The sequence below is a fragment of the Bos mutus genome, chromosome 17 (genome assembly GCF_027580195.1).
Source record: "Bos mutus isolate GX-2022 chromosome 17, NWIPB_WYAK_1.1, whole genome shotgun sequence".
NCBI classification, from domain to species: Eukaryota; Metazoa; Chordata; class Mammalia; order Artiodactyla; family Bovidae; genus Bos; species Bos mutus.
In genome coordinates this window covers 23,726,017-23,753,032 of record NC_091633.1, presented here as the reverse complement: position 1 = coordinate 23,753,032, position 27,016 = coordinate 23,726,017, and the positions used below count along the sequence as shown (strand labels likewise).

At 44.5% G+C, this 27,016-nt stretch overlaps 1 protein-coding gene across 1 annotated transcript in view; it reads right to left on the bottom strand.

Annotated features, from left to right (window-relative positions):
• The window catches only part of TMEM132C (transmembrane protein 132C), a 452,942-nt gene extending 429,547 nt beyond the window's left edge, over window positions 1-23,395 (bottom strand). Inside the window, exon 1 of the mRNA XM_070386332.1 lies at window positions 23,078-23,395. Within this exon, the coding sequence (XP_070242433.1) occupies window positions 23,078-23,162 (85 nt within the window). The 5' untranslated portion in view covers window positions 23,163-23,395. The remainder of the gene's footprint in view (window positions 1-23,077) is intronic.
• Window positions 23,396-27,016: the final 3,621 nt, after the last annotated feature.

Genomic DNA, 27,016 nt, shown 5'->3' with positions numbered 1-27,016 from the left:
AATGGAAGCATGGATGATGCTAATGATGACAAGAATTGTTGAGAATCACAGAATATAAACTGCAAATGAGAAAATACTGATTTAAAAGTTATGAGCAATTTTCTGTCTTTGAAGATGGGAATTTAAATACACCTCTTGGCCATACCTCCTTTCTTTCCAAAAAATCCTCCAAAATGAGTCTGTGTTTGTGTGTGTGTGATGTCGTGTGTGTGTATGTGTGTTGTGTGCTTTCAGCTGCCCCCTCCACACCAAGGACCCTAAGTTCCTAGAGAAAATGTGACGTCACCTTTAACCCAATGAAGACGTCCTATGTTTTATGTAGTTAGGCAAATGGATGTATTAACAGGACAATGACCCATAGAGATGGGAACTTTATTTTTTTCCCTAAATATGGGTTTAGATTCCCTGGTGTCTGAAAACTAACATGTTCGTCCTGAGGGTGTGAGCACCAGGAATGTGTAAGCACTTTCTCCAGAAGCAGCGGGAACACCAGGCAAGGCGGCTTATGCCTGGGGCAGCAACAGCAGTGGGGAGAAGCAGGGAGCTGAACTTTCTTCCCCTTCAACTGTCACTGAACACAAGTCTGTGATGTGGGGCTTGTATAACAGGTGACACCTGGGTACAGGGGTGTGTGTCAGGCTTCTCAGACTGGAGCGGAGTTGGACCCAGCAGCATATCAGAACAACTGCTCCCAGCAGTAACACAGGGTCTCCCGTGGTCCCCTCACCTTTCTGAATATCCTCATAAATTCACAAGCTGAGGGCTTCCTTGGTGGTTCATTGGTAAAGGGTCCGCCTGCCAATGCAGGAGACGTGGGTTCAATCCCTAGTCCAGGAGGATCCCACATGCCTCAGAGCAACTAAACCCATGCATCACAACTACTGAGCCTGTGTTCTACAGCATGGGGGCCACAGCTGCTGAAGCCCAAGCACCCTAAAGCCTGTGCTTCACAAGAGAAGCCGCCACAGTGAGAAGCTCGCACACCGCAGCTAGAGAGTAGCTCTCACTCACCTCAAGCAAAGCCCACGCAGCAATGAAGACTGAGCACAGTCAAAAATAAATTAATTAAGATTACATTGTAAAAGGGAAAGTCACTCAGTCACATCCGACTCTCTGCAACTTCATGGACTATACAGTCCATGGAATTCTCCAGGCCAGAATACTGGAGTGGGTAGACGTTCTCTTCTCCAGGGGATCTTCCTAACCCAGGGATTGAATCCAGGTCTTCCGCATTGCAGGCAGATTCTTTACCAGCTGAGCCATCAGGGAAGCCCAAGAATACTGGAGTGGGGAGCCTATCCCTTCTCCAGTGGATTTCCCCAAACCAGGAATCAAACCAGGATCTCCTGCAATGCAGATGGATTCTTTACTAGCTGAGCTACCAAAACTAGCTTTAAAAAAAAAAAAAACAAAACTCACAACCCAAACTCTGTTGTGCCAGGAAAACGGAGTGTAGGATCCTTTCCCCGCAGCCGGAGGGAGTGTGGGACCCAAGCCACAGAGCCAGCTGTGCCCCCAAATGTCTGTCTCTAAGAGACTCCCAGCAACAGAATTCGGTAAGGAGGTGGGAGCAGAAGAAACAAAGCAGCCTTGAGGTCAGACCATCCCAGAAATAGCTGGATTGGAGGAGGCAGGAGAAAGGATTTCCTAAGAGTAGGCTTCTGGGGTCTTCTGCCATGTTATTGTCGTTACTGTTCAGGCGCTAAGTTGTATCCGACTCTTTTGCGATCCCATGGACTGTAGCCCGCCAGGCTCCTCTGTCCATGGGATTTCCCAGTCAGGAATACTGGAGTAGGTTGCCACTTCCTTCTTCAGGGGATCTTCCTGACCCAGGGATCAAACTCGTGTCTCCTGCACTGGCAGGCGGCCTGTTCACCACTGGGCCCCCTTGGAAGCCCCTCTGCCATGTTAGCCAGGACATTAAAGGAGAGGATGCATCCTTCAGGAGTTGCTGGTGACGCCTGATTAATACTAAGATGACACCGAATAGACAATCATCCAAACTCAGAACCCAGTGTCCAGAGGGCCAGATCTATTCAAACGGAATACAGCTGTGACTTCAAAATCAATACAGATCAAATGGAGAGACATTCTACCAAAAAACTGGCCTGCACTCTTCAGGATGAGGAAAGACAAAGGCTGAGGAACTGTTTGTGATTTAAAAACACAAAAAGAAGTTGACAGTGCAGGTAGAATCCTGGATTGCATTCTGAACCATGAAAAACTTAGCTCTCTTTTTGCTATAAATGATATGATGGGACGATAGGCAATATCTGAATAAAGTATGTAGAGGTAACAGTACTGTAAAGACAGTTCTATTCTTGATTTTGATCACTGTAAAGCAGTAAGTGAAAGCCCTTGCTTCAAGGAAATATACACGAAAAGGAGTCATGTGCAAGCAATCATGAATATAATTAGTTTAGAAAAAAATATATACACTTATATACATTTAAAATATATATAGAGAGGGGGCTTTCCTGGCAGTTGAGTGGTTAAAACTCTGTGCTTCCACTGCAGGGGGTGTAGGTTTGATCCCTGGTCAGGGAACTAAGATCCTTCATGCCACACAACGTGGCCAAAAAAATAAAAATAAATAAACAAAATAAAGTATGTAGAGATAGATATAAACAGAAAAAGAATGCTAAAGCAAATGTGGTAAAATGTTAATTTAGGGAAATTTAGGGGAAAGGTATATGGGATTCTTTGTAAGATTTTGCAACTTTTCTTAAAGCCTAAAATTATTTGCAAGTAAAAAAATTTAAAAATAATATTATGGTGCAGGAAGTCCTTTATACACAGTGGGCATTGTTTAAACTCATGTTTCTCAATGAGGGCTGTTTTCCCCCAGGAGACATTTGGCAATGTCTGGAAACACAGCTAGTTGTCACTACATGGGTAGTTGGGTGACACTGGCATCTAGTCCTACACAGGACATCTCCCCAGCAAAGAATTATCTGGCCCAAAATGTCAGTAGGGTTGAGAAACCCTGATTGAGGTATTTAAAGAAAAAGCAGCAAAATTCTTCACAGATATCAGGTCAGCCATGGGAGTATTAGGAAACCATCCTCATTCGACAAAGCCAGCACTCCCCTTCAAGCGTCTTCTCTCTCTGTCTCTCATCCAACATCTTCACTCATTCCTCCCATCTCTGCCAAGTGCACCTGGATCCTATTTCAAGGGACATTAATTTGGTCTGCCTAACACCCCTTCTCTCCCTTCTGGTACCAACACATTACTTCTTCTGGGAAGGGTTCTTCTCCTCATTTCAACCATGTGGACTGGTACTTCAGTATTCCAATGTAACTAATATAGCCACACAAGACTGTGTCCCATCATGGCCAGTTCTAGTACCTCGCCTTTCCTACCAAAGTTCAGTGGTCAAAGGCAGGAATGGACAATTGGCTAACCTGAGACCATGCTAAGTCGCTTCAGTCGTGTCCGACTCTGTGCGACCCCGTAGATGGCAGCCCACCAGGCTCCCCGTCCTGGGATTCTCCAGGCAAGAATACTGGAGTGGGTTGCCATTTCCTTCTCCAATGCATGAAAGGGAAAAGTGAAAGTGAAGTCGCTCAGTCGTGTCCGACTCCTAGGGACTCCATGGACTACAGCCTACCAGGCTCCTCCATCCATGGGATTTTCCAGGCAAGAGTACTGGAGTGGGGTGCCATTGCCTTCTCCCACCTGAGGCCACAGCCTAGACTGTTTAAATCAAAAAGCATTTAATATACTTTGAAATGTTGCCAAAACTTGAAACCTGGGCCACTTCACTGTTTTCTAAAATCCTGATTTCTTGGTTTACTTGAATCATTAAGACTTTGGTGCTCACAGGTATAAGGATTGGTCTCATCTCCTGGGGTCATTGTGAAGAGTAAATAAGTTTATACATACATACATATATAAATAAGTATATTTGTCACACAAAAGCTCCTTCGAGAACACTGCTCACCAATTAGGGAAAAAAGAGCAGTGTGTAGATGCATAAAAATACCTTCTTTTAGGTACTACAAAAGCAAAAATATTTTAAGTGAGTTTGTTTAGGATCCCCTACACCTGGCGTCTTGGTAATCACTGATGCTTATCAGAGACAATAAAGGGGCATCACAAACTCCTTCTTCATCCTGTGGAGGAGCGTCTGAAACAAGGCAGCTGTCCAGTGTGATGTGGTCCATAGTCCTCTCTGGTCAGAGATGGACACCGTGACACAGAGAGCTTGCGGCACACTCCTTTGGTTTAAAATGTACAGACATTTTCCAAGAAGATGATACAGTTGAATCCAAATAAGAATACAAACTGATTCTTCCACTTTCAGAATAACTCAGACCAACACCATCAGGACTGTCCTGATGCGGGACATAGGGAGGGATGTAGGGGTCTGGAGCTTGGTGTCAGTGGCTGATTGGCTGGAAGAGCAGCCCCCTGGGATAGGGAGCTTGGGTATCATAGCCCTAGTGGGGCCAGGGAGCAGTCAACACCAGGTGTTGAATCTGAGACGACTGAGGTGAAGACAGCAGGGGGATGAAGCTGTATAGAGAGATGAGACAGGAGTTACAAATGAAAAAGGACAAGCCTAGATGAGCCTTGCATTGTTGTGCATTGAGATATCTGTGTGAACTCATGGTTTTTGAGACAGACAGGGATGCTACTGTGTGTACCACTATTTCCTGATTAGAGAACCCAAGTAGCAAGGAGCACATCTAGAGCCTAAACTTTGGTTTCTAAGCACCAATCTCTCACTAAAAGGAACTGAGCTGATTTTAGGACTGGGACAGTGAAATTACAAGATAAGCCTGGAAGTTCTTGTATTTAGAAAGGAAGAAAATGCTTAAAGAACACTCAGGACACAGGACACATCAAAAGGACGTAGAAGTCATTATAAAATGATTCTCACTACCATTAAGCATCAAAATAACCAGTAATAGTAATGAAATATAAGCCACAGAGTACAAATGAAATCCATAAATCCATTCTGTTAATAAATTCATCAGTGAAATACTGAAATTCTAATAAGAAACATTTACATTGTCCCTGAACCTCTTTTCATAGAATATTTATTAATTTTAAAGCAACTAAGGGTAGCTTCACTGCAGAGAAGCTTGGCAAGCAGCACCTTCACCAAGCAATCAAGTGAGCACCATTAATACTGTGACAGATTTAAATCATATCCTACCTGATCCAATGCAAAATGGTGAGAGTAGAGCATCCCTTCTGGGATACTCCTGCCAAAGGTACATAATCAGAATCTAAGCATGGAGAGACATTAGACAAACCTAAATTGAGAGACAAGCCACAAATAAGCAGCCTGTAATCTTCAAAACTCTTAAAGTCAAGAAATTCAGGGAAAGAATGAAGGAAAACAAAGTTCCATGACACAAAGGATAGTACTGAGACAATAAAGGATGCTAAGTTAGGGTCTGAGGACAGTACAGTAGGCAGGCAGCAATGTTTATTCCTGATCTCCAAGATATATTCTGGTTCTAGAAGAGAAAGCCTTTGTTTGGAAGAAAACACTCAGCAACTATTCAAAGGTGGTAAGTATGTATTTGGTCAGACACTCTGAGACAGCTCAGGGGATCAAAGCTCTAGGCACTTGCTCTTACAACTTGTCTATAGGTTTAAGCTTGTTTACACATAGTAACAACGGGCCTCCAACTCTTTTCCACCATATGTGTGAGTTTTATTTCCGTATGTGCGCATCAGGAGGAAACAGAATCTAATGCAGATGGTTCAAGTGCCTTTAAGAAGGGACTACTTAAGGAGGAAATAGAGTGATTTTGGCTCCTAAGATAAGACATGGAGGAGCATATCATCTAAAGTGACATGCGGGCATTATGGAAAACACTATGGAGGTTCCTATAGAAAACTACAAATAGAGTTGCCGTATGATCCAGCAATCCCACTCCTGGTCACAAACGCAGACAAAACTCTAATTTAAAAAGGTGCACCCCTGTGCTCACAGCAGCACTCTTCACAACAGGCAAGACATGGAAAACACCTAAATGTCCACCAACAAATGAATGGATAAAGAAGATGTGGTACACATATACAATTGAATATTACACAGCCGTAGGAAAGAATGAAATCATGCCATTTAAAGCAACATGGGCAGACCTAGAGATGATCGTATTAAGTGAAGTGAGTCAGCAAGAGAAAGACAAACACCATATGATTATCACTTACACGTGGAATTCCAAATACGACACGAATGAACTTATCTACAAAACAGAAACTTATCTTCCCCCTTGCCAAGGGGGAAGAGGGACGGGAAGGGATGGACTGGAAGGTTGGGATTAGCACTGTTACACATACAATATATAAACAACAAGATCCTATTGTAGAGTACAGGGAACTATATTCAATACCCTATGATAAAGTATAATAGAAAAGAATGTGACAAGAATGTATACACACATACATATACATCATTGAATCACTCTGCTGTATACCAGAAATTAACACAACATTATAAATGAACTACACTTCAATAAAATAAAATAAATCTAAATCTAAATAAAGAGGAGAAGGAGAAGGAAGAAGGAAGTGTTCCTGACTCCAGTGAGAGCAGGAGCCTTGGACAGAGGACTCCAGAGAGGAGTCAGGGTCATGGAGGACAGAGGCACAGGGAGCAGATAGGGAAGAAATATTCCAGCCTCTCTTCCTACTCTCTGACCTCCTACAAGCACCCCCACTGGGCAACTCCAGATGGCAAGCAGCAGGCACAGGAAGTGTTCCCTGCAGAGGTCAGCCTCCCAGGGCACAGAGTAGGATGGGGAGTGTGGCTGGAATGTAGGCAAATAGAAAAGAAAAGTCAGATACACAATAGCCCAGGGACTTTCCTGGGCATCCAACGGTTAAGACTCCACGCTGCCAAGGCCAGTGAGCAAGGATTTGATCCCTGGTCAGGGAACTCTATCCCACAAGCTTTGCCAGCCAAAAGATTTTTTTTTTAATATGTACAATAGCTCATTGGAACTTCTTACAATAACTCCATGAGATGTGTTTTCCTGGCCCCACTGCATAGATCCAGAACCTGAATGTCTGTGGGATTAAATAACGCCCATCTCTACATTAGGTTTCCCTAGTGGTTCAGATGGTAAAGAATCTGCCTGCAGGACGGGAGACCTGGGTCGATCCCTGGGTTGGGAAGATTCCCTGGAGGAGAGTATGGCAACCCACTCCAGTATTCCTTCCTGGAGAATCCCCATGAACAGAGGAGCCTGGGGGGCTATAGTCCACGGGGTCACAAAGTGTTGGACACAACTGAGTGACTAAGCACACACACACACACACACACACACACACATACATACATACATATATACACAACAGAGCAGAAATTTGATTCAGGCTGGTGTGAGCCCCAAGCCTTGCCCTCAATTAGGAGTTCTCAGGTGAGGCTGAGGTTCTAACATGCTGAACTAAGCTCCGTCTGGGTCCTGCCTTTGTCTCTCCATGCAGTACTCAGGTCCATCTCTTGCATCTTTTTGCCTCTGATATGGAAGAGAGGGCGGGGTTGACAGACAAATAATAAACAATGCTTGCTTATCGCTGGTTCAGGCGAGTGTGACACAAACTCAGTTAGGAAAACACATCTTCGGTGCTGCCTCCTGTTCATACACACTAAACTCAGATAGATTTCTGAGCAGGAAAGACAGACAATTTGTTTGCATGACTTTTCTCTGTCTTCCCTACCCATGTAGCTTACACTCTGGAATTTGGAGACGCAGGAATATTTATTGGGTTTTTGAATGGCCCCAATCACACACCTTTTTTCTGGTAACAGTACCCCAATTTTCCTCTGCACCCCACTGTCAGTCCTCACAAACTCCTCCCACAGCCCCCAGACATGATCATTAGAGCACATTGTCTTTTACACACCAAGTTGACTGGTTCAGAAGTGCTCATGAACCAAACAGGGCCAAGGAGACACAGCATGACCTTTCCTGGGTTCATCAGGTATTGGGTAAAGCACAGTTGACCTTGACTCTGCAAGGGTGGGAGCTTAGGACAGCCAAGACCCACCACATGGAACCTAAAAACGAAGTCAACACCATAACAGGCAAAGCTAAGAACCAAAGGAAAAAAAAGATTCTGATGTCATAACTGAGCACCTGGATCAAGCCATAACTGATACTAATTTTGGTATAATTCCATCGCCCCCACAAGATATCTCGTACCTGTCTGCAGCCACTTTCCACTCTTTCAGTAATTTATTTAGCTGTTAAGAGAAAGTCCTAATCAAGGATGCTTTCCACTGTTTATGGTGAAGTTCTGGTCTCTGTTTTAAGTTGATTTGTTTCATGTATACATTTCTGAGAAACCATTATCTGAAAAGCAAGGGCCCCTCCCTTCTCTCCCCTGAAAGGAAGAGGCAGAAAATACAGAGAAGGATGGGCATTTAGAAATAAACTCAGTGACTTGAAAACATTGCACCTGGCCAGCTCCTTTGAGCATCACACTATTATGAACATTCTCACCTCCATGCTAAGGGACAACTTCCTGGAGTGACTGATGGAGAGAAAGGACAGTGGTGGATTTGATTCTCAGTTGGCAACCCTTGATAAAATGGTGGCTATCTAGAGGTTTTCAGCGCATCAAATGTACCTACCCATTTTTCTGTGCAACCAAGACCAAAAGAGATGAGTTCAGGTAAAAGTCAGATAGTATGAGAAGCCAAAGAGAGAATTAAGTCATGTAGTCATTTGTTCATTCACCAAGTATTAAGGGCCTAATATGTGCCAGGCACTGAGGTTAATGAGCAAAACAGATATATACAGAAGTGAACAAAATAGAAGAGAAATTCTGTTTTCATGGGGCTTAAATTCTAGGGGAGAGGAAGTTGGCTAAACAAATAATTGAGGGGACTTCCCTAGTGGTCCAGTGGTTAAGAATCCACCTTCCACTGCAGGGGACATGGGTTCAATTCCAGGTTTAGGAACTAAGATCCCACATGCCTTGGGGGCAACCAGAGAGCCTACATGCTCTAGAGCCTGTGTTCCACGACAGGAGAAGTCAACACAATGAGAAGCCCACGCACAACTAGAGCCTTTGCACCAAACAAGAAAAGTCCACACGCTGCACGTAGAGAAAGCCCATGTGTGCCGCAACAAAGACCCAGTGCAGCCGAAAGAAAAAACAAAACCTAAGTAGGTGAAACTTATGGGGTTATCAGGTGGTGATAAGTGAAAAAAACAAAACCACAATAGAAAAGGGGAATAGAAAGTCCCACAGTGAAGAAGAGCAGATGGCACAGACAACGGAAACAATTTCAGTGGATATCTAGATGCTACCCAACAGCAGGCATGTGCAAAGGCCCTGAGGTGGGAGCCTAGCGATGGTGAGAACCAGCAAGGCAGCCCACGGGACTGGAACAAAGTGCCTACGTGAGGGCACTGGGGTTGAGATGAGGTCAGAAGGGTGCTGGGGTCATGTAGTTCATGTAGCACCTTGTAGATCATGGAATGCACTGTGGCTTTAGCTCTAAATATGATGGGAGTTTCTAGAGGGTTTTGAGAAGAGGACAACATGATCTCACTGATAGTCAGGAAGAGTCTGAATGGAGGATGTTCCTAAGCAAGACACAGTTGGTGTATGTTGAGGATGTAGGACACTGTGGCCTTCCCCCTGATTTATCAAAGTAAGGACTGTCTCCACAGGAGTCACAGTAATTGGATAAGAAACTGAGTAACATGTGTGTTTGATAACATGTGTGTTTGGAGGAAGAGAATAAAATTCCCCAGATTGGAAATTCCATGGTGGTCCAGTGGATAGGACTCCACATTTTCACTGCCAAGGGCCTAGATTTAATTCCTGGTTGGGGAACTAAGATCCTGCAAGCCATGCCACACAGCACCATCCCCCCACCCCGCTAAAAAAATTCCTCAGATCCGGGACTCTTGTTCACAAAGACACGTGTGCTCTGATGTTTGCAGCATACTCAAGCTCTTACGTTCACCATAGCCAAGACACGGAAGCAACTTAAATGCCCAACCACAGAGAAATGGATAAGGAAGATGTGGTGTGTGTACACACACACACACACACACACACACACTCACACACACTCTCACACACACACATATATATACAATGGAATATTACACATATTCACACACACACACTCACACTCACACATACACACTCACACACACACATATATATACACAATGGAATATTACTTACACACACACTCACACACACATATATACAATGGAATATTACTCACACACACACACACTCACACACACTCTCTCACACACACACACACACACACACACACATATATATATATATATATACACAATGGAATATTACTCAGCCATAAAAAGGAATGAAATAACGCCATTTGCAGCAATACAGATGGACTTGGAGATTACCATACTAAGTGAAGTAAGTCAGACAGAGAAAGACAAATATATGATATCACTCATATGTGGAATCTAATTTTTAACAGTGATACAAACAAACATTTACACAACAGAAACAGACCTACAGACATAGAAAACAAACTTATGGTTACTGAAGGGTAAGTACTGGGGGCAGGGGAGGGATAAATCAGGAGTTTGGGATGAAAATACATACACTTTTATAAGATATCCGTAATACAGATAACCAACCAAGAACCTACTGTGTAGCACAAGGAACTCTATTCAGCATTCTGTGATAATGTAAAATGAGAAAAGAATCTAAAAATGAATTAATATATGTATAAGTGAATCACTGCTGTATACCTGAAATTAACACAAGACTGTAAATCAACACCACTACAATAAAAGAAAAAGGACTCCTGGATCACTGAGGAGGAGTCCGAAGATGATGTTGACAGATGATGTCTCCTGCTTCTGTAGGCAGAAGAGTGGACCTCAGGACTCACAGGAAACCTCCCAGTCAAGCCACTGCTGGCAGACACCTCCAGTCATCAACACTTGAGGGAGGTGTCCAAGAGCTAGGCCATAGCTGGGGAGATGATTGGCCCATAGCAGGGACAATCAGCACAACAGATGACAATGCCGACTTTGAAAGCAGATAAGAAACTGCTTTGTGAGTCTATTTCTGTTTTATAAACTAGTTCATCTTTGTCATTTTTTTTAGATATGATAGCATATGGTATTTGTCTTTCCCTGTCTGACTTACTTCATTCAGTATGATGATCTCTAGGTCCATCCACGTTGCTGCAAACGGCACTATCTCATTCTTATCTGTGGTTGAGTAATAGTCCTTTGCATATATACACCACGTCTTCTTCATCCATTCCTCTGTCGATGGGCACTTAGGTTGCTTCCAAGTGTTGGTTATTGCAAACAGCACTGCTATTGAGGAATGTTTGATGGCGGAAAGAATGAATGAAAGGAAGAGAGCCAAAGCAGACAGAAAACGGAGAAGATTCCCTAGAACAAAAGGTGTGTTTGGAGTTGGATGTCCTTGACTTAGAAGATGACACAGTGGAAATGATCAGAAATCAAATAATGCCATTTCAGCAATGGCAAAAGAAGCAGCAAGCTGACCTTGCCATGGGCTGCCCCAACGGCTTTAACTATACATCTGAGAAGCAGACATACAATTGGCCTTTGGTTTCCTCTAGTTCTTTGGTTGGCTGGGTAGGGTCCTGCCCGCCTAGCATCCATTCCGTTTCATCTGACACAGCCTGATTTGTCTTTGGACACTTCAGCACTCTCTTTCCTAGTATTTTGGATGCAGTTGACCTGAGGCTCCTGCATTGGTGTGTTCCAGACCTGACCAATCAGAGACTCCATCCCTTCCCATCACAGTGGCTGGGTAAGGGTTGGGCCAGGGACTCCAGTGAGCACCAAGAGATTCACACCATCAACCTTTTCTATAATCATTTAGGAAGCCGCTTAATTCTCCTTGGGGTGTATTGTGTGGATAGAATGTAAACATTGAGCTGCTGGTGACAATGATGACCACTCAGAAATGAAGCCAACACAGGGAACAGAGGAGATAGATGGAAAGAAACAGTGTCTCGTGACATTAACAGATCTCTGGATCCAGCCATGGCTGAAGCCTATCTGAGTATTTTTAAGTTACTTAACCTGATACATTTTTTTAAAACCCCCATTTTATTTATGTATTTTTATTTTGTGGCTTTGGTACTATTTGTATAAGCTGTTTCTTTTTTTTTTTTTTTTCAGCACATGCAACTAAAGAGGTCATGACAAATGAACTGAATCATTTGACACTGAGATCATTTCTACTGGGCAGGTGCAGAAACCCTGTCTCAGGGCCTCAAACACAACCTCACTGTTTCCAGTGAAGACAAAACCATGTTTCCAGTGCCACCTCCTGTTTAAGGTGTGAGTTTTTAATTTTTTAATTTCCGCTTAAAATCATCACTAAGCTGGAATTCCATGATAAGAACAAAGCCAGCCTTCTGTTCCATGGGGATCCTGGGGGTGGGGTGCTTGTCTTAAAGTTCCTCTGTTTATTTTGAGAATAAGAGAATCCCTTATTGCCTCAAAGGACCGCTCATCTACCCCCACGTGCCAAAGTGGGCAGTGTTATATCCCTATTTCTACAGCATCGGAGTCCACAGAGACAGTGAGGAAATGCGGTGGAAAGCCAACATTATAATTAAGGGGCCGGAGGGACCAATTGAGCAAGAAAGATGAAAAGAGTCAACACTTGAGTTGGGGGGAAAAAATGAACTTCAGGGAGGCATGGAAGCTGCTCTGGATGTTTCCGATGGCTCTGCGACCCCGTAGGGAGAAGAGCTGTTTAAGACAGTATCAAGAGTATTATGAAACTAAGCCAAATGGAATTAGGTATAAGCTGTATTTAAGCATGAAGTACATCAAGGGATGTCTCAGAATATAAACCACTGGCTCTCTGTTTAGGTTGATTATAAATGGACACCACGGTACACTCCAGGAGCTTTTCCTATTCCCCGATGTCGTCAAATCCACTGTTGTCCTAATGCTTTTTATTTTTTACATTAGTCTCAGTCATTTAAGAAACATTTATGTGTAATTTCTATTAGATTTTGGGGATGATTCTTCTTCTCCATGGCTTTGATAACTATACATATAATAATGGCTATGATTATTTTTTTAAGATTTTTCTTGATGCGGACCATTTCTAAAGTCTTTATTGAATTTGTTACAATATTGCTTCTGTTTTATGTTTTGGCTTTTTGGCCCTGCAGCATGTGGGATCTCAGTTCCCTGACCAGGGACTGAAGCCACAACCCCTGCACTGGAAGGCTAAGTCTTAATGGCTGGACCACCAGGGAAGTCCCTGGCTATGATTTATTGACCTTTTACTCATTCGACTATTACCATGTGTAATGGGCTGAATGGTGGCCTCCAAAAGACTGGTCCCCTTAGAAACTATGGATGTGATCTTATTGGGAAACAGAGTCTTTTCAGATTTAATTGAGTTAAAGATCTTGGGATGAGGTCATTCTGGATGAGAGTAGGCCTTAAATCAATGACCAGCATCCTTACAAGGCTGAAAGGGAAAAGATGTGCAGAGAAGACTATGTGAAGCTGGAGGCAGAGATGGGAGGGCTGTAGTCATAGCCAAGGAAGCCAGAAGCCATCAGAGGCTGAAAGAGGCAAAAGAGGAACCCCCCCAGCCTCCTGGAATCCATGGAGAGAGCAGAGCCTTGTTTGGATTTGAGTTTGGACTTCTGGCTCCAAAACTGGGAGAAAGTAAGTTTCTGTTACATTAAACTACCTGGAAACGAAGGCACTGTGTTAAGTGGCTCATGCCCATTTTTTCAATAATACAGTCTCATAGTCCTACAAAATAAGCTCATAAGAGCTGTCCCTCCTCTAATTTTTGCTGCACACACATCCAGCATCCTGCCTCCTTTTGTAACAGTTCTTCAATCTTTCTCTGGGAGAAATGCCTTTCTCCCTTGAGTACAATATGGTGGAACTGTCTGTCAGATCGTCTTAATCTCTTCTAGACCAGGGCTGGGGCTGTTCTCACTCCTGGCTATACCTGAGAATCACCTGAAAAGTTTTTTAAAAATGAAAATGATTAACACTGCTTCTTTGCCCACCTCCACTTCACTGCTACAAAGATCTTGGTTCAATCCATTAGGTGTAGAGTCTGGAGGTTATTTAGCAATTTTTAAAGCTTCCAGGATGATTCTAAAGTTCAGCCAAGGACAAAGGATTCTTCCTCCCTGGAATCTGGGGCTTCCCAGGTGGTGCAGTGGAAAGAGTCCACCTGCTAATGCAGGAGATGCAAAAGATGAGGGTTCAGCCCCTTGGTCAGGAAGATTCCCCTGGAAAAGGAGATGGCAACCCACTCCAGTATTCTTGCCAGGATAATCTCATGGATGGCAGGCTACAGTCCATACAGTCACAGAGTCGGACTGAGCGACTATGCACGCATGCCCCCCGGAACCTAAAAAAAAACATGACCACAGAGACAGAAACACATAAAGTAATTAGAGTCCCTGTATCCCAGTTGTACCCTGAAGCCGGACATCAATGACAAGTACCAGAACCCTTGAACTGGCAACTTCAGACTTTTAGAAACCTGGTCCCTTAGTGTACCTTAAGGGTCATAAGATCCCAATCCCTTAGCTGATTTGTTTCTGCTGCTAACACCAGAGGCTTCTGACCAATTCATTCAGGAAATGGCAGAACAGATGCTCAAAACTAAGCTAAAGCTTCCATGATACTGGGCATCCTTAATCAATTCATAAACGATAGCTCCCCATGTCGCCAACAACATAAAGGGTGTGAAGGGAGAAAGAAAAAATATTTTATGGAAGGTGATTAAGAGGTACAAACTTCCACCTATAAAATAAATAAGTCAGGGAATGTAATATACAATATAAGGAATATAGTCAATACTACTGCAATAATGGTGATAAATGATTAGACTTTTCATGGTGATCAACTCATAATGTATATAAATGTCCAATCACTATGTTGTATACCTGAAAATAATTCTATATGTCAACTATACTTCAATAACAAAAAAAATTATATAGAGATGACATGGTCTTCTACATCAAGTCTTTGAGGGTTCCAGACATTTGCAACTGTGAATATGCTACCAAGAGCATTATTAAATAGAAAAAAGAAATGTACACACTGCAAAAAACAAGGACTCACTCTCGGAGACAGCTATAACTATTCTCTTGGAAATTTTGCTAATTCAGACTTTGGCTGGGTTGTATTTTACTTTCGTCCTCTCTTTAAAGGCAGTGATTTCTAAATCCCTAAGGTATAGAAACACTTCTGTTCAGCTCAGCACACAGGTAGGGCAGAGAATTAAGTCCTAAAGAGAAAACAGTTTCAAAGATATTAGAAGTACCCACTCAGAAACAAAGGCAAGCCAATTAAACATAATTGGTATCCTTCTTCAAAGTATATACAAATAATCTCTAAGTGAAAAATTCCCTTAGCCATTGCCCAGGGTATAAGTGAATGCACTTGTAAAGGATCATACTACTAAGTCACTTCCCAGGTGGGGCTGGTGATAAAGAAGCTGCCTGCCAATACAGGAGACACAAGAGACGTGTGTTCAATCCCTTAGTCAGGAAGATCCCCTGGAGAAGGGCATGGCAATCCACTCCAGTAATCTTGCCTGGAGAAATCCATGGAGAGAGGAGTCTGGTGGGGTACAGTCCATGGGGTCGCAGAGTTGCACACAACTGAAGTGACTTAATGCATGCTAAGTCACTTCAGTTATGTCAACTCTTTGCAACCCTATGGACTATAGCTTGTCCATGGGATTCTCAAGGCAAGAATACTGGAGTGTGTTGCCATGCCCTTCTCCAGGGGAATCTTCCCAATCCAGGGATCGAACACTACATCTCTTATGTCTCCTGCATTGAAAGGTGAATTCTTTACCACAAGAGCTACCTCGGAAGCCCTGGAAAGGATTATTATATGTAGAGGGAAAAATGCTGGGGATATATTGTTTTAAGATTCTTACACAGCATATAAAGCAGTATGATATAATTTGAATGTAGGCTTTGATTAATTAAAGATATATCTTGTAGGGCAATGGCTAAATTTTAAAGAGGAATAAATAATGAGCCAATAATGAACCAATACGGAGATAAAATGGAATCATAAAAAATATACTCAGAATGAAAACAGGCAGAAAAAGAAGGAAAAAGGAGGAGAGAACAGATGGTGCCTAGAGAAAAAAAGCAAGATGTTAGATTTTAATATAAATATATCAATAATCTCATTAAATATAAGTGGTCTAAATACAATTATTAAAAGACAGAGATTATCAGACTGGATAAACAGGCAAACCCTAACCATATACTGTTTATAAGCAATCCACATAAAATAATACAGATTGTTTTTTAAAAAAACAGAAAAGATACAACAATACAAACTCTAATCAAAAGTAAGCTGAGGTAGCTGTATTAATATCACATGAAACAGACTTCAGAATAAGGAATGTTTCCAAGGATAAAGAGAGCTATTACATAATAAGAAAGAAGTCAGTTCAAGAATTCATTATAATTCTAAGTGTGTATGTACCTAAAACAGTGTTTCAAACACATAAAGAAAAAGCTGACAGGACTGAAATGAAAACTAGACAAACCACAACACTTCAACACTTTGAGACGGAGACTTCAACACTTTTCTCCATAACTGACAGAACAGAAAGATAAAAAATAAGCAGGGATATAAAATACCCAAATAGCACCAGAGACATCTGGAGAGTCTTTATAAATCTTAGATAAAGATGTTTAGATATGACACCAAAGGTGTAATTACTAAGAGAAAAAAATTAACAAACCAAACTTCATTTAAAAATCCTCTGCTCTTCCAAAGATACATACTGGGAGAAATCATATAAACATACATCTGAAAAGAAACTTGTATCCATACTATATAAAGTACCCTCAAAGATCAATAATATGAAAATAACAACCAATAAAAAAAATGGGCAAAAGATTTGAAAAAGACATGCATCAAATAAGATATAAGAATGGTAAGAAACAAGAAAGAATATTCAACATCATAAGTCATAGGATAAAAGTTAAAACTTGAAAGATATAGTGCTGCTGCTGCTGCTGCTGCTAAGTTGCTTCAGCCATGTCTGACTCTGTGCGACCCCATAGACGGCAGCCCACCAGGCTTCCCCGTCCCTGGGATTCTCCAGGCAAGAACACTGGAGTGGGTTGCCATTTCCTTCTCCAATGCATGAAAGTGAAAAGTCAAAGTGAAGTCGCTCAGTCGTATCCAACTCTTAGCGACCCCATGGACTGCAGCCTACCAGGCTCCTCCGTCCATGGGATTTTCCAGGCAAGAGTACTGGAGTGGGGTGCCATTGCCTTCTCCAGAAAGATATACTACTACACACCTATTAGAACTGCTACACAAAATCAAACTAAACAAAAGGGTAACATTAAGTGGTCCCCAAGATACAGAACAACTAGAGCTCTTGTTGGTGGGAATGCATAGTCCCAAGATACAGAACAACTGGAGCTCTTGTTGGTGGGAATGCATAGTGTTTCCACGTTTGAAAAAAGTTTGCAATTTCTGATAAAATTATGTGAACAGTTATCATACCACCTAGCAATTACAGTCCTAGGCATTTACCTAAAAGAAATGAAAATATATTTATATATGAACCTGTTTGTGAATATTTATAGTGACATTTTTCATGGAGAAGGAAATAGCAAACCTCTCCAGTATTCTTGCCCCACAGACAAAGGAGCTGGTAGGTTACAGTCCATGGGGTTGCAAAAGAGTTGCACATGACTTAGGAACCAAACAATGTAGTGACATTTTTCATAATACCCCCCAAATGAAAGTAACCCAAATGTCCTTAAACTAGGAAATGAATAAACAATGGCTCTGTATCCATTCACAGGATTATGGAGTATTAAAAAGGAATAGACTATTTGTGATGATAGCCATCTAACAAAGGTGAGGTGATACCTCATTGCAGTTTTGATTTGACGATTAAGGGAACCCTTGTACACTATTGCTGGGAATGTAAATTGGTGTAGCTGTTGTGGAAAACAGTATGGAGGGTCCTCACAAAACTGAAAATAGACCTATCATAAAATCCAGATATTCCATTCATGGGCATACACCTGAAGAAAACAAAAATACTTATTCAAAAAGGTAACACACTCTCATGATCAAAGCAGCATTTTTTACAGTAGCCAAGATATGAAAGCAACTTGTGTTCATCAACAGGTTTATGGATAGAGAAAATGCAGTGTATATATACAATGGAATACTATTCAGTCATAAAAAGAACAAAATTTTTCCATTTGTAATAACTTGGCTGGACCTGAAGGGTATTACACTTAGTGAAATAAATCAGAGAAAGACAAATACAAATAGAAAGACAAAGACAAATACTATCACTTACATGCGGAACCTAAAAAATACAACAAACTAGTGAATATAAGAAAAAAAGAGATTCACAGATACAGAGAACAAACTAGTGATTACTAGTGGGTAAAGCAAAAGGTAGAGGGTCAAGATAAGGGTAGGGGATTAAGAGGTACAAACTATTAGGTATAAGAAAATAAAAGCTACAAGGATATATTATGCAGCACAGAGAATAGAGCCAATACTTCATAATAACTATGAATGGAGAATAACTTTTAAAATTTTGAATCACTATGTTATATGCTTGACACTTATATTGTAAATCAAATATGCCTCAATTTAAAAACAAAAAGAAGAAAAAGGAATAGACTACTGATATATAGGTAAATATTACATGCATTGTGGTAAGTGAAATAAGATTCAAAAGTTGCATACTGCACTATCCCACGTTTATGGAATTATGAAGAATGCAAACTATAAGGATGGAGAGGCTTCCCTGGTGGTTCAGATGGTAAAGAATCTGCATGCAATGCAGGAAACCCATGTTCCATTCCGGGGTTGGGGAGATACCCTGAAGAAGGGAAGGGCAATCCACTCCAGTATTCTCATCAGGAGAATTCCATGGACAGAAGTGCCTGGTAAGCTAGTCCATGGGGTTGCAAAGAGTCAGACACGACTGAGTGACTAACACACACATACACATAAGGATGGAGAACGAAATCATGGTTGCCAGGGCTGCAGATAGAGGAAGGGAAGTGGCAACACAGGGGTCCCTGGGATTTGGGCAAAGTGATGGAAATGTTCTTTCTATACTTCAATTGTACTATGTGACCATGTGCCTTCATCAAAATTAAAACTCTATCCTCAAAAGGGTGAATTTTACTGTATGCAAATTGGATTAATAAACCTGACTTTTAAACAAAGCAGATTGCTGTAAAAATATTCTATCCATCAGACTTTCCATTTATTCCATTAATTCAGTAATACTCCCTTTCACTCCAATTAATATACCAAAGATTCGTTTTTATTAACCTCACTTCTCATGACTATGGATGTATGAAATATCTAATACATCCAAAGGCTTTGGTTTTAACCCCTGCTCATGAAAGTGCTAACTGCTAATATAATTGAGAGTTCTGGGTTCTTCTCTGCCTGATTCTAGCCACCCTTATGATGAAGCTAAGGATGAATAATAAGTGAGATGAAGGAAGAAGGGCCAGAGGTGCAAATTCAAGTGGCCAAGGGGAAGGGGCAGGCAGGTAAGGAGGTAAGAGAAGCCCTTAATCAACACCTTATCCAGGGGCAGGGTGACACCTCCTCATAGCTTTGGTGCCAAGGTCAGCAGAGTACCCACACTCTTATTAGGGGAAATTGGAAATTCCGATTTTTATATGTGAAATCTCTCAGTTTGTGGGAGACTGTTCAGTATTTTATAAACACCGTGGACAGAACAGTGCTTGCCTGCAGGTCATGAAGTTTGCAAGCGTGAGTTCAGAGCTGTGGGTGTGGAGCAGAGAACTAGGAGAGACCCAGGAGCCTGGCGGTTTCACAGAATGGCTTCCCAGAAGCTGAAATCACTTCTAAGGAGCTTCCATGCATTGGGGAGTTTCAATCTGGGGAAGAAGAGGTGTGTGCTTAGGGCAAAAAGTGTCTGTGTACTCTAAGTGTAGGAAGGACCAGGTATGAGGATCTTTCCCATGTTAAGTGTGCACCAGGGGAGCTGAGAAGGACCTCTGCCTGCTAACAACCTCTTCCTACTCATGACACCTGCCCCAAGCTGCAAATTCCAAACCAGCAATTGAAAATCCCCAAAGCTCTGACAATCCGAAGGTTGGTCGCCTGGCTTTTAATTCCTCTGGGGACCAAAGCTGCTCTAAAGTGCAGTGAGGCTATTGGGGGACTTCTTGATGTGAATACTCACATCTTTCGTGCAAAATGAGCTATGGATCCAATTATGGACACAATTCCACAGCCAATCCAGGTGTCTCAAAGAATATCTATGGATGACCCTGGGTTTCTGTCTCCCTACAAACCTATCTTCTGAATCATGAAGTACACCTGGCCCCAGATTTCAGGAAAGTAATTTCCGGCCTGTGTGACCTTCCCAGAGGCCCCCTGTGTGACTGACAACCATCACCTCTCACAGCATTACTTCACCTCTGACAGCATCTCAGCCCACCCCCGCCCTTCCCTCTTCTTTACACCAGGCCAATTCCTCAACCAGTAACTCAAGGACACTTCACTTCAGCCCAAGTCTTAAATCTTAGGAAGACTCCCTTTTTTCAGTGCCCTGGTCTATTTATGGAACCTCCCAAGAACAATGATTCTGTTCCAAACCCTGAGGAATTGCAGAGTCTTAAATCCACAGTTGAACATCAGCTTACAATTGGTATTAAAAATTGATCAGTGGTTTCAAGGGTTCCAGAAATCAGCACTTAAATCCTTGGGCCAGAAGAGTCAGCGATGATTTTTTAAGACAGTACAAATTTAAACAAGGGTCAGAAAGCTTCCCTTTCTATGAGAAATCTACAGAGCAAACGTTTTCTTTGCAGATCTATGGGAGTGAATGTACTGTTACTTGTAGCCACCAGAAACAAAATGAAAAAAATTTGCAGACTCATAAGCCCCCAAATCACGTGGTGAAAACTGTCAAGCAAAAGTGGGAAGAGAAAAACTCAGTAAGTCAAAGTTGCCCTAGGTTAGGGGGAAGGGTGGCTTTGCCGGGGAGGAATGGGACAGCTCCCCTTAACCTCCAACCCCCATCCCCACCCCGTGCCCTCTAAATAGCATCTTCAAAACAAAATTCCCAATTCCACTTCCCAATAAAATTGCTGTCCCTAGCCTCTTCCACGGGGACATTTCTAACCGCCATTCCTCTAACTCAAAAGTAAAATCCTCTAGATGGCCGGGAGGGAGAAAAAGGAATGTGAGCTTTAATTAAGAAAAGTCCACAACTTATTTTGAAAAGCACATTCAGCAGTCAGAGTTCTAAACTGAACATGATTAAATCTCCTGGCAGAGGGAAAGAACCTGATGGGGACTTTCACCGTTGGCTCAGTTTAAAATGACACCACCTTTCTTAACAAAGTGCTTTCTACCCATTAGATCGCTTTATCATCACAATGTCTCTGGGAAGTATTTTAGGAAGGAATTTTTTTTTTTTTAATGGCCACTTTACATTTAGGAAAACCGAGTCCTAGAAATGATAGAATCCAGAGCACATGACAGAATTAAGTCACCAGATTTTACTCCTCTGGAATAAAACAGAAAAATGTTCCCCATCCCTTCACACGCACGCGCGTGCCCATGCGCGCACACGTACGCGCGCGCGAACGGGAGCACACGCGCGCGCGCGCGCGCACACACACACACACACTTCTGTTTACCTGGAGCTCTTGGGGAAAAGGGACCTGTTTAAAACAGCAATTTTGTCCAGTTGGTGTGTCTGGGAACCTGCAGCCTTAAGGAAAGTAGATTTTTCTGGAATCCCAGCCGGTGCGCAAGGACTTTGGAAAAGCAAACGCTACTTTGTAACATCAATTGGCAACTTGTCTCTCCGAATGTATTTCCAGCCCAGCCTGAGGCCGGAGAGGGCCCGTGATTCTCATCAGGTTGGACTCGGTTTGCCGGCTCAGGGCCCGGGGCCGCGGCGGGAGCCGCGACGCAGGGCGAAGGACAGGGACACTTGTGCGCATCTCGGTTTCACCCGATGGCCCCAAGACCCTTGCCCAGGCGCGGGCGGCAGTAAAGTGGCTCCCCCCGCACCCTTTTCCCACGCGCTCACCCGCACCGGATTCTCGGCCCAGTCGCGGTGGACGCAGCGGCGGTTCCCAGAGGAGCGGGGCTTCCTCCGCTCGAGTTCGCGGCCCCCAGTGCCGGTGCCGGACAGGGAAGGCACGCGGCGCCGGCGGCTCCCGGGCTCCAAGACCACGCTCCCGGCCCCTCGCGCCGCCCGCCCGGGTCCCACACGCACGTAATCATAACCGGAAAAATAATACCAACCTTTCCTGAGCTCTTTGGGCGCCAGTCGTCCCCTCCCTGAATTCTCTTAAACCCAAAGCAGAGTGGTCAGTTCCATTGCAGAGATGAGGAAACTGAGGTAAAAGGCCACCCCCCAGGACCCACTGCTAGGAAGTCCAGATCTGATTCCGAGATGCAGTTCCCCCACCCGCGCGATCACCTCTGCGCGCTCCTAGACTACACAAGACCTCTACGGGGTACCCCGAGGGGGTCCCGGATTTCTTCCGAGCCGAGGTCCCCGGAGGCTGCGTGGTGAGCGGGCATTCCTGCGTGGACTAACGCCGGCCCTCGAGACCCCACGGTGGGGGAAAGGGGCCGGTCTGCCCTCGTAGGTCACTAGCCCCAGTCCTACCGAGCTGGGGAGGGGGATGCCAGACTGGGGCAAAGGAGGTGCAAAGAGCCGGGCTGCCCGCTCCCAGACCCCAGCTCCACGTAGTTTAATGCAGGGGTTGCGTTAAGTCCTCATGGAACTCAGTGATGGTGAACAAACAGAGTGTCCCTCAGCCACGCCCCTTCTTCACCCCCGGGAAGCACTCCGAACCCAGAGATACTGGATCAGCCGAATTCGCTCCAATTTCCCTTACCTGGCACCCAACTGGGGTAGCCCATCTACAGGGGCCGTTCCGCGCCCGGGAACCAGCGCCCTCACCCAGGTCCCCAAGACAACCCCACTCATCGGCTCCCCTCCCGCCCAGGCTCCCGGGGACCGAGGGGAACTTCCCGAGCGCCGGCGCGACCGACACCCCGGGTCCCCGGCCTCTTACCTCTGCCCAACAGCGCGCCCAACACAAGGCTCAGCGCCCCACACAGTGGCGCCACCGGCCCGGGGGCCGCGCCCTCGGAGCGCATCCTGCGTCCAGGCAGCTCAGGCCGTCCGCCGCCCGCCCGGGGCGCAGCGCCCGCTCACGGCCCCCGCCGGCTGTCCCATGCCCCGGGGCCACCCCCGGCAGCGAGTCGGCCGGCCGGACTGAAGAGCCGGTGGTCGCGCCCCGCCGCTGCCGGGTGCAAGCCGCGGCGGCTCCGGAACCCTCGGCGGCTAGCGCTCTGGCCGGGACAACTTTTCTCCAGCCTCCAAGGCGGCCGCGGGCCCGCCCCGCCCCCCGGGCCGCCCACTCGACCCCGCCCACCCCTGGGCCCCGCCCCTGGGCCCGCCCCTGGCCGGAGGCTGGTGAAAGATGCCGGGGAGAAAGTGGGAGCTGGCGCGCAGAAGAGGAGGTGAGGCGCGGAGGCTCAAGGGTTGCGCCCATGAGGTCTCCCCTCCTCCCCGCAGCCTCCCGCCTTCGTGGCCTGTGGCTCGAGTCCCGGAGAGTTCTGCGCAGGTACCCGCGACTCAAGATGGAGCCGAGCCCTTCCCCTCGCCCGCCTCCCGGGGTCCTCACTCTTCACACCTCAACTTCAGGGCGGACCCTGATTCTTTGCCTTTTGAGCCGGGGACATCTGGAATTAAGTCCCCACAGCTGATGCGGAGAGATCTCCCAGAGAGATTATTCAGTGGGGAAAAGCAACATGCAGAACAGATTCAAGAAGAACACGGTTTATACTCAGGCGTGTGCACATATATGCATATTTGTCTGGAGGGTTAAGCCAAAGACAGCCGCGGTGTCTCAGGACGGGGACTGGAAAGCCAGGGTGACAGAAAGGTTCATTTTCCACTGTGAATCTTTCTACATTGTTGGATCTCGCCCCCCTCCCCTTTCCGCATGTGTTTTTATTAACTATTCGGGGGTGGGGGAGGGCGGGAATGCTCCCCTTCCCTGCCAGACTTGCTCCTGCAATAGTTTTTTCTCTGCAGATTCCAAGGACTCGCCACCCCAGTTCGTGCTCCAAATGTCTTCTCTGTGTCGTACCCAGCGCTGCCCTCCCTCCTCGCGTGAATCCCAGCTGCCTGCCTGCCTTCCATGGTTACTGATGCTCGGGCCTCATTGGCCGCCTGGGGATCTGAACAGTCCCCACTCAGGACCCCAACTCCCCCTCGTGTCCGTGAATGAAAGACAATATGTCCTGAACCCAGAAGCCTTGTCCTGGAGGCCCAGCCCTCCCCCAGCTGATACACTTCCCCCAGATCCCACAGCCTGCCTAGAGATCACTTGGTGTGCTGGGCTGACTCGTCCAACCTCGAAAAGAAAGCTCACTGAATCATGTGGTCACCAGAGCCAGGAATGAATTTCAAAATAAAAGGAAAAAAAAATCTTTTATCAGATGTGAAGAAACCAAAGTGAAAGGTGTTAAACACATCTGTTTCTTTTGTCCCAAGTCAGTTAAAAGGAGTCAAGAGCCAAGCATATGGAGAAATTGAGGGGTGGAGGCAGAGACTCCAAGGGCACTCCCCATCCCTGGAGCTTTTTTCCCAGCTGGACAGCCCTAAGGAGGAAAAGGGCTCACTGATCCACTCTGCTAACATGATGGGTAGAGAAGGCAGCTGGAAAAACTAGCCAGGCCAGAAAGAGCACTGCAAAACCTTAGTTCTGATAGACTTGGGTAGCAGTAACTTCATTTTTTAAGGGAACTATGCTATAATTGCCCAGTTCTTCAGTTCATTCAGCTAGTGTACACACGATCTTGGGAGGCAAAAAAAAAAAAAAGTAGATTTGAGTTCCTAAAATGGAAGTCACATTTCCTTCTCGTTTTTGTTTGTTAGCTTGAAAGTCACTGGAGAATGATTTTTTTTTTTTTTAAATGTTTCTAGCCTCAGTGAGAAATACAACATAGCCCATCATTTCCTGACTGAGAGCTTAGAAAATCAGCTTCATCCTCTCTCCCTCCTGTCCGATAAGAGAACAAAGGAAAAAGCCCCCAGTTACTCTGGCCACTCCCCTGATCTTCTCCTTTGTAGATTTACCATGTGGTCCTCCCACCCTCCCCAGACACACATCCTTTCTTCCCTTTTTGGCACAAAATATCGCCCTGTCTACTGCAAAGTCAAATTCCCTGGTCTGAGACTCCATGGTTCAAATACCAGAAAAGGGGAAACTGGACAAACCACAGGGAAATATAGAACTCAAAATGAGAAAGGAAAGGAGGAGTCTTGGTAGGGTAAATCCACTCCCCAATCCTCAAAGGCATGTGCTGTCCTCGGGTGCTCTGAGTCTTCGACGTGACTTGAGACCACAAAGTCTCCTAGCATCACCTGTAAGAGACTCGCTTCTCCAAGATTGGACCAAAGGAGACCCAGGTAATGAGTGCCTCTCTTCTGCAAATCTGTTTAGAATCCCATTCAATCTACCATGTGACCTTCTAAAAACCAAACAGACACACCCAAAACCAAACAAGTAAAGGGATGATGTGGTTGATTTATCTTTCTTTAGGAATCCCCACCCCCACCCCCGCCAAATAGAGGTGTGAACTTAGAGGTTCACGGGCAAAGAGTTTCCTCTATTTATTTTTTAAAGGCATGTATTTTTAACCCCAAATAATTAATTCCTGAACTTAAATTACTTCCAGATGCTTTTCTGAACTTCATAACCAACATCAGAGGCCACTAATCTCCTCAAAGGCTCTTGCAAAACTCCCGGTGGGCTGTGGGCACATGGAGACAATTAACATGATTTATAGGAGAGAGGAGATATTAGAAAGAGGAAACCCGCTGTTTCCACATGTGCCAGTGGTGCATAAGTCAAAAAGGCAAGTTCAGGTTTTGTTGTTGTGCTGTTCAGTCCTTAATTTCAAACTCGCATAAAATGAGGGGAAGAACTTGATAATTTAGCTCAGGAATTTCTTATAAGGTCTGCCTCCAGACAGGGGACCTATAGGTGTATATTACTAAGAACACAGAAAAGAAGGGCTATATGTTGGCCTCGTGAGGCAGCTATAGTCATCCTGCTGATGTAACAGCAAGTCCTGACTATAGTGCTTGCTCTTAGGGATGAAAAATAAGGAAGGCAGCAGGCATTTGTTTAGCCTCTGTGGTGGCACTTTTGTTATTATTTATAGACATCATTTCATTTAATGTTCACAATAACTCTAATGGGAGTACTACTATTGTCCTTTAACATTTCATTCATTCATTCAACAGCTATCTGTCTACTGCTTACCATTTGTCTTGCCCAAATATGGGGTAATAGCAGTGAACAAAACAGATAGAAGTTTCTAAACTCATGGATCTTGGATTCTAAGGCACAGACTCTCAAAAAATATGCAAATGGATCCATTCTGTAAGACAGTGATATGTGTTACTAATAAAACTAAAAGTAAGGGGAAAGTCTGATTTGGGGGTACAACTTTAGAGAGGGCAGATGGAGTGGGTAAGCTGGTGGATTTCTGGGAGAGGAGCTTTTAAGGAAGAGAAAACCAAAAGTACAAAGGCCAGGGAGTAGAGGAAAGAATCATTTTTTTTTTCCCCCCAGAAGAGGCACTCTGACCTCTTACAGAACAGAGTCTGTAGCGGGCAGCAGAAGAAGCCTGGAATTTAGTCAAAAGGAGGGCAGGAGTGATGGAGGCCTAGACTGGGGAGGTAGGTGGGAGTGATGAAGGGGAAGTATGGACCAGTTATGCTGTTGGATCAAGGTGGAGGCAGGAGCCTTGCTGATGGGTGGATGTGAGCTGTAGGGCAGTAGGAAGAGTCCAAGGTTTTGGCCCAAGCAAGTGGGCACCTCATGGTGCCTTTCAGGGAGGTAGGAAAGACTTGGGGGCAAGCGGTCTTGGAGCATATTGGGGCAGTTGGGGAAACTGAGGCTCCAAGAGGCGGTTAAGTTACTTGCTAGAAC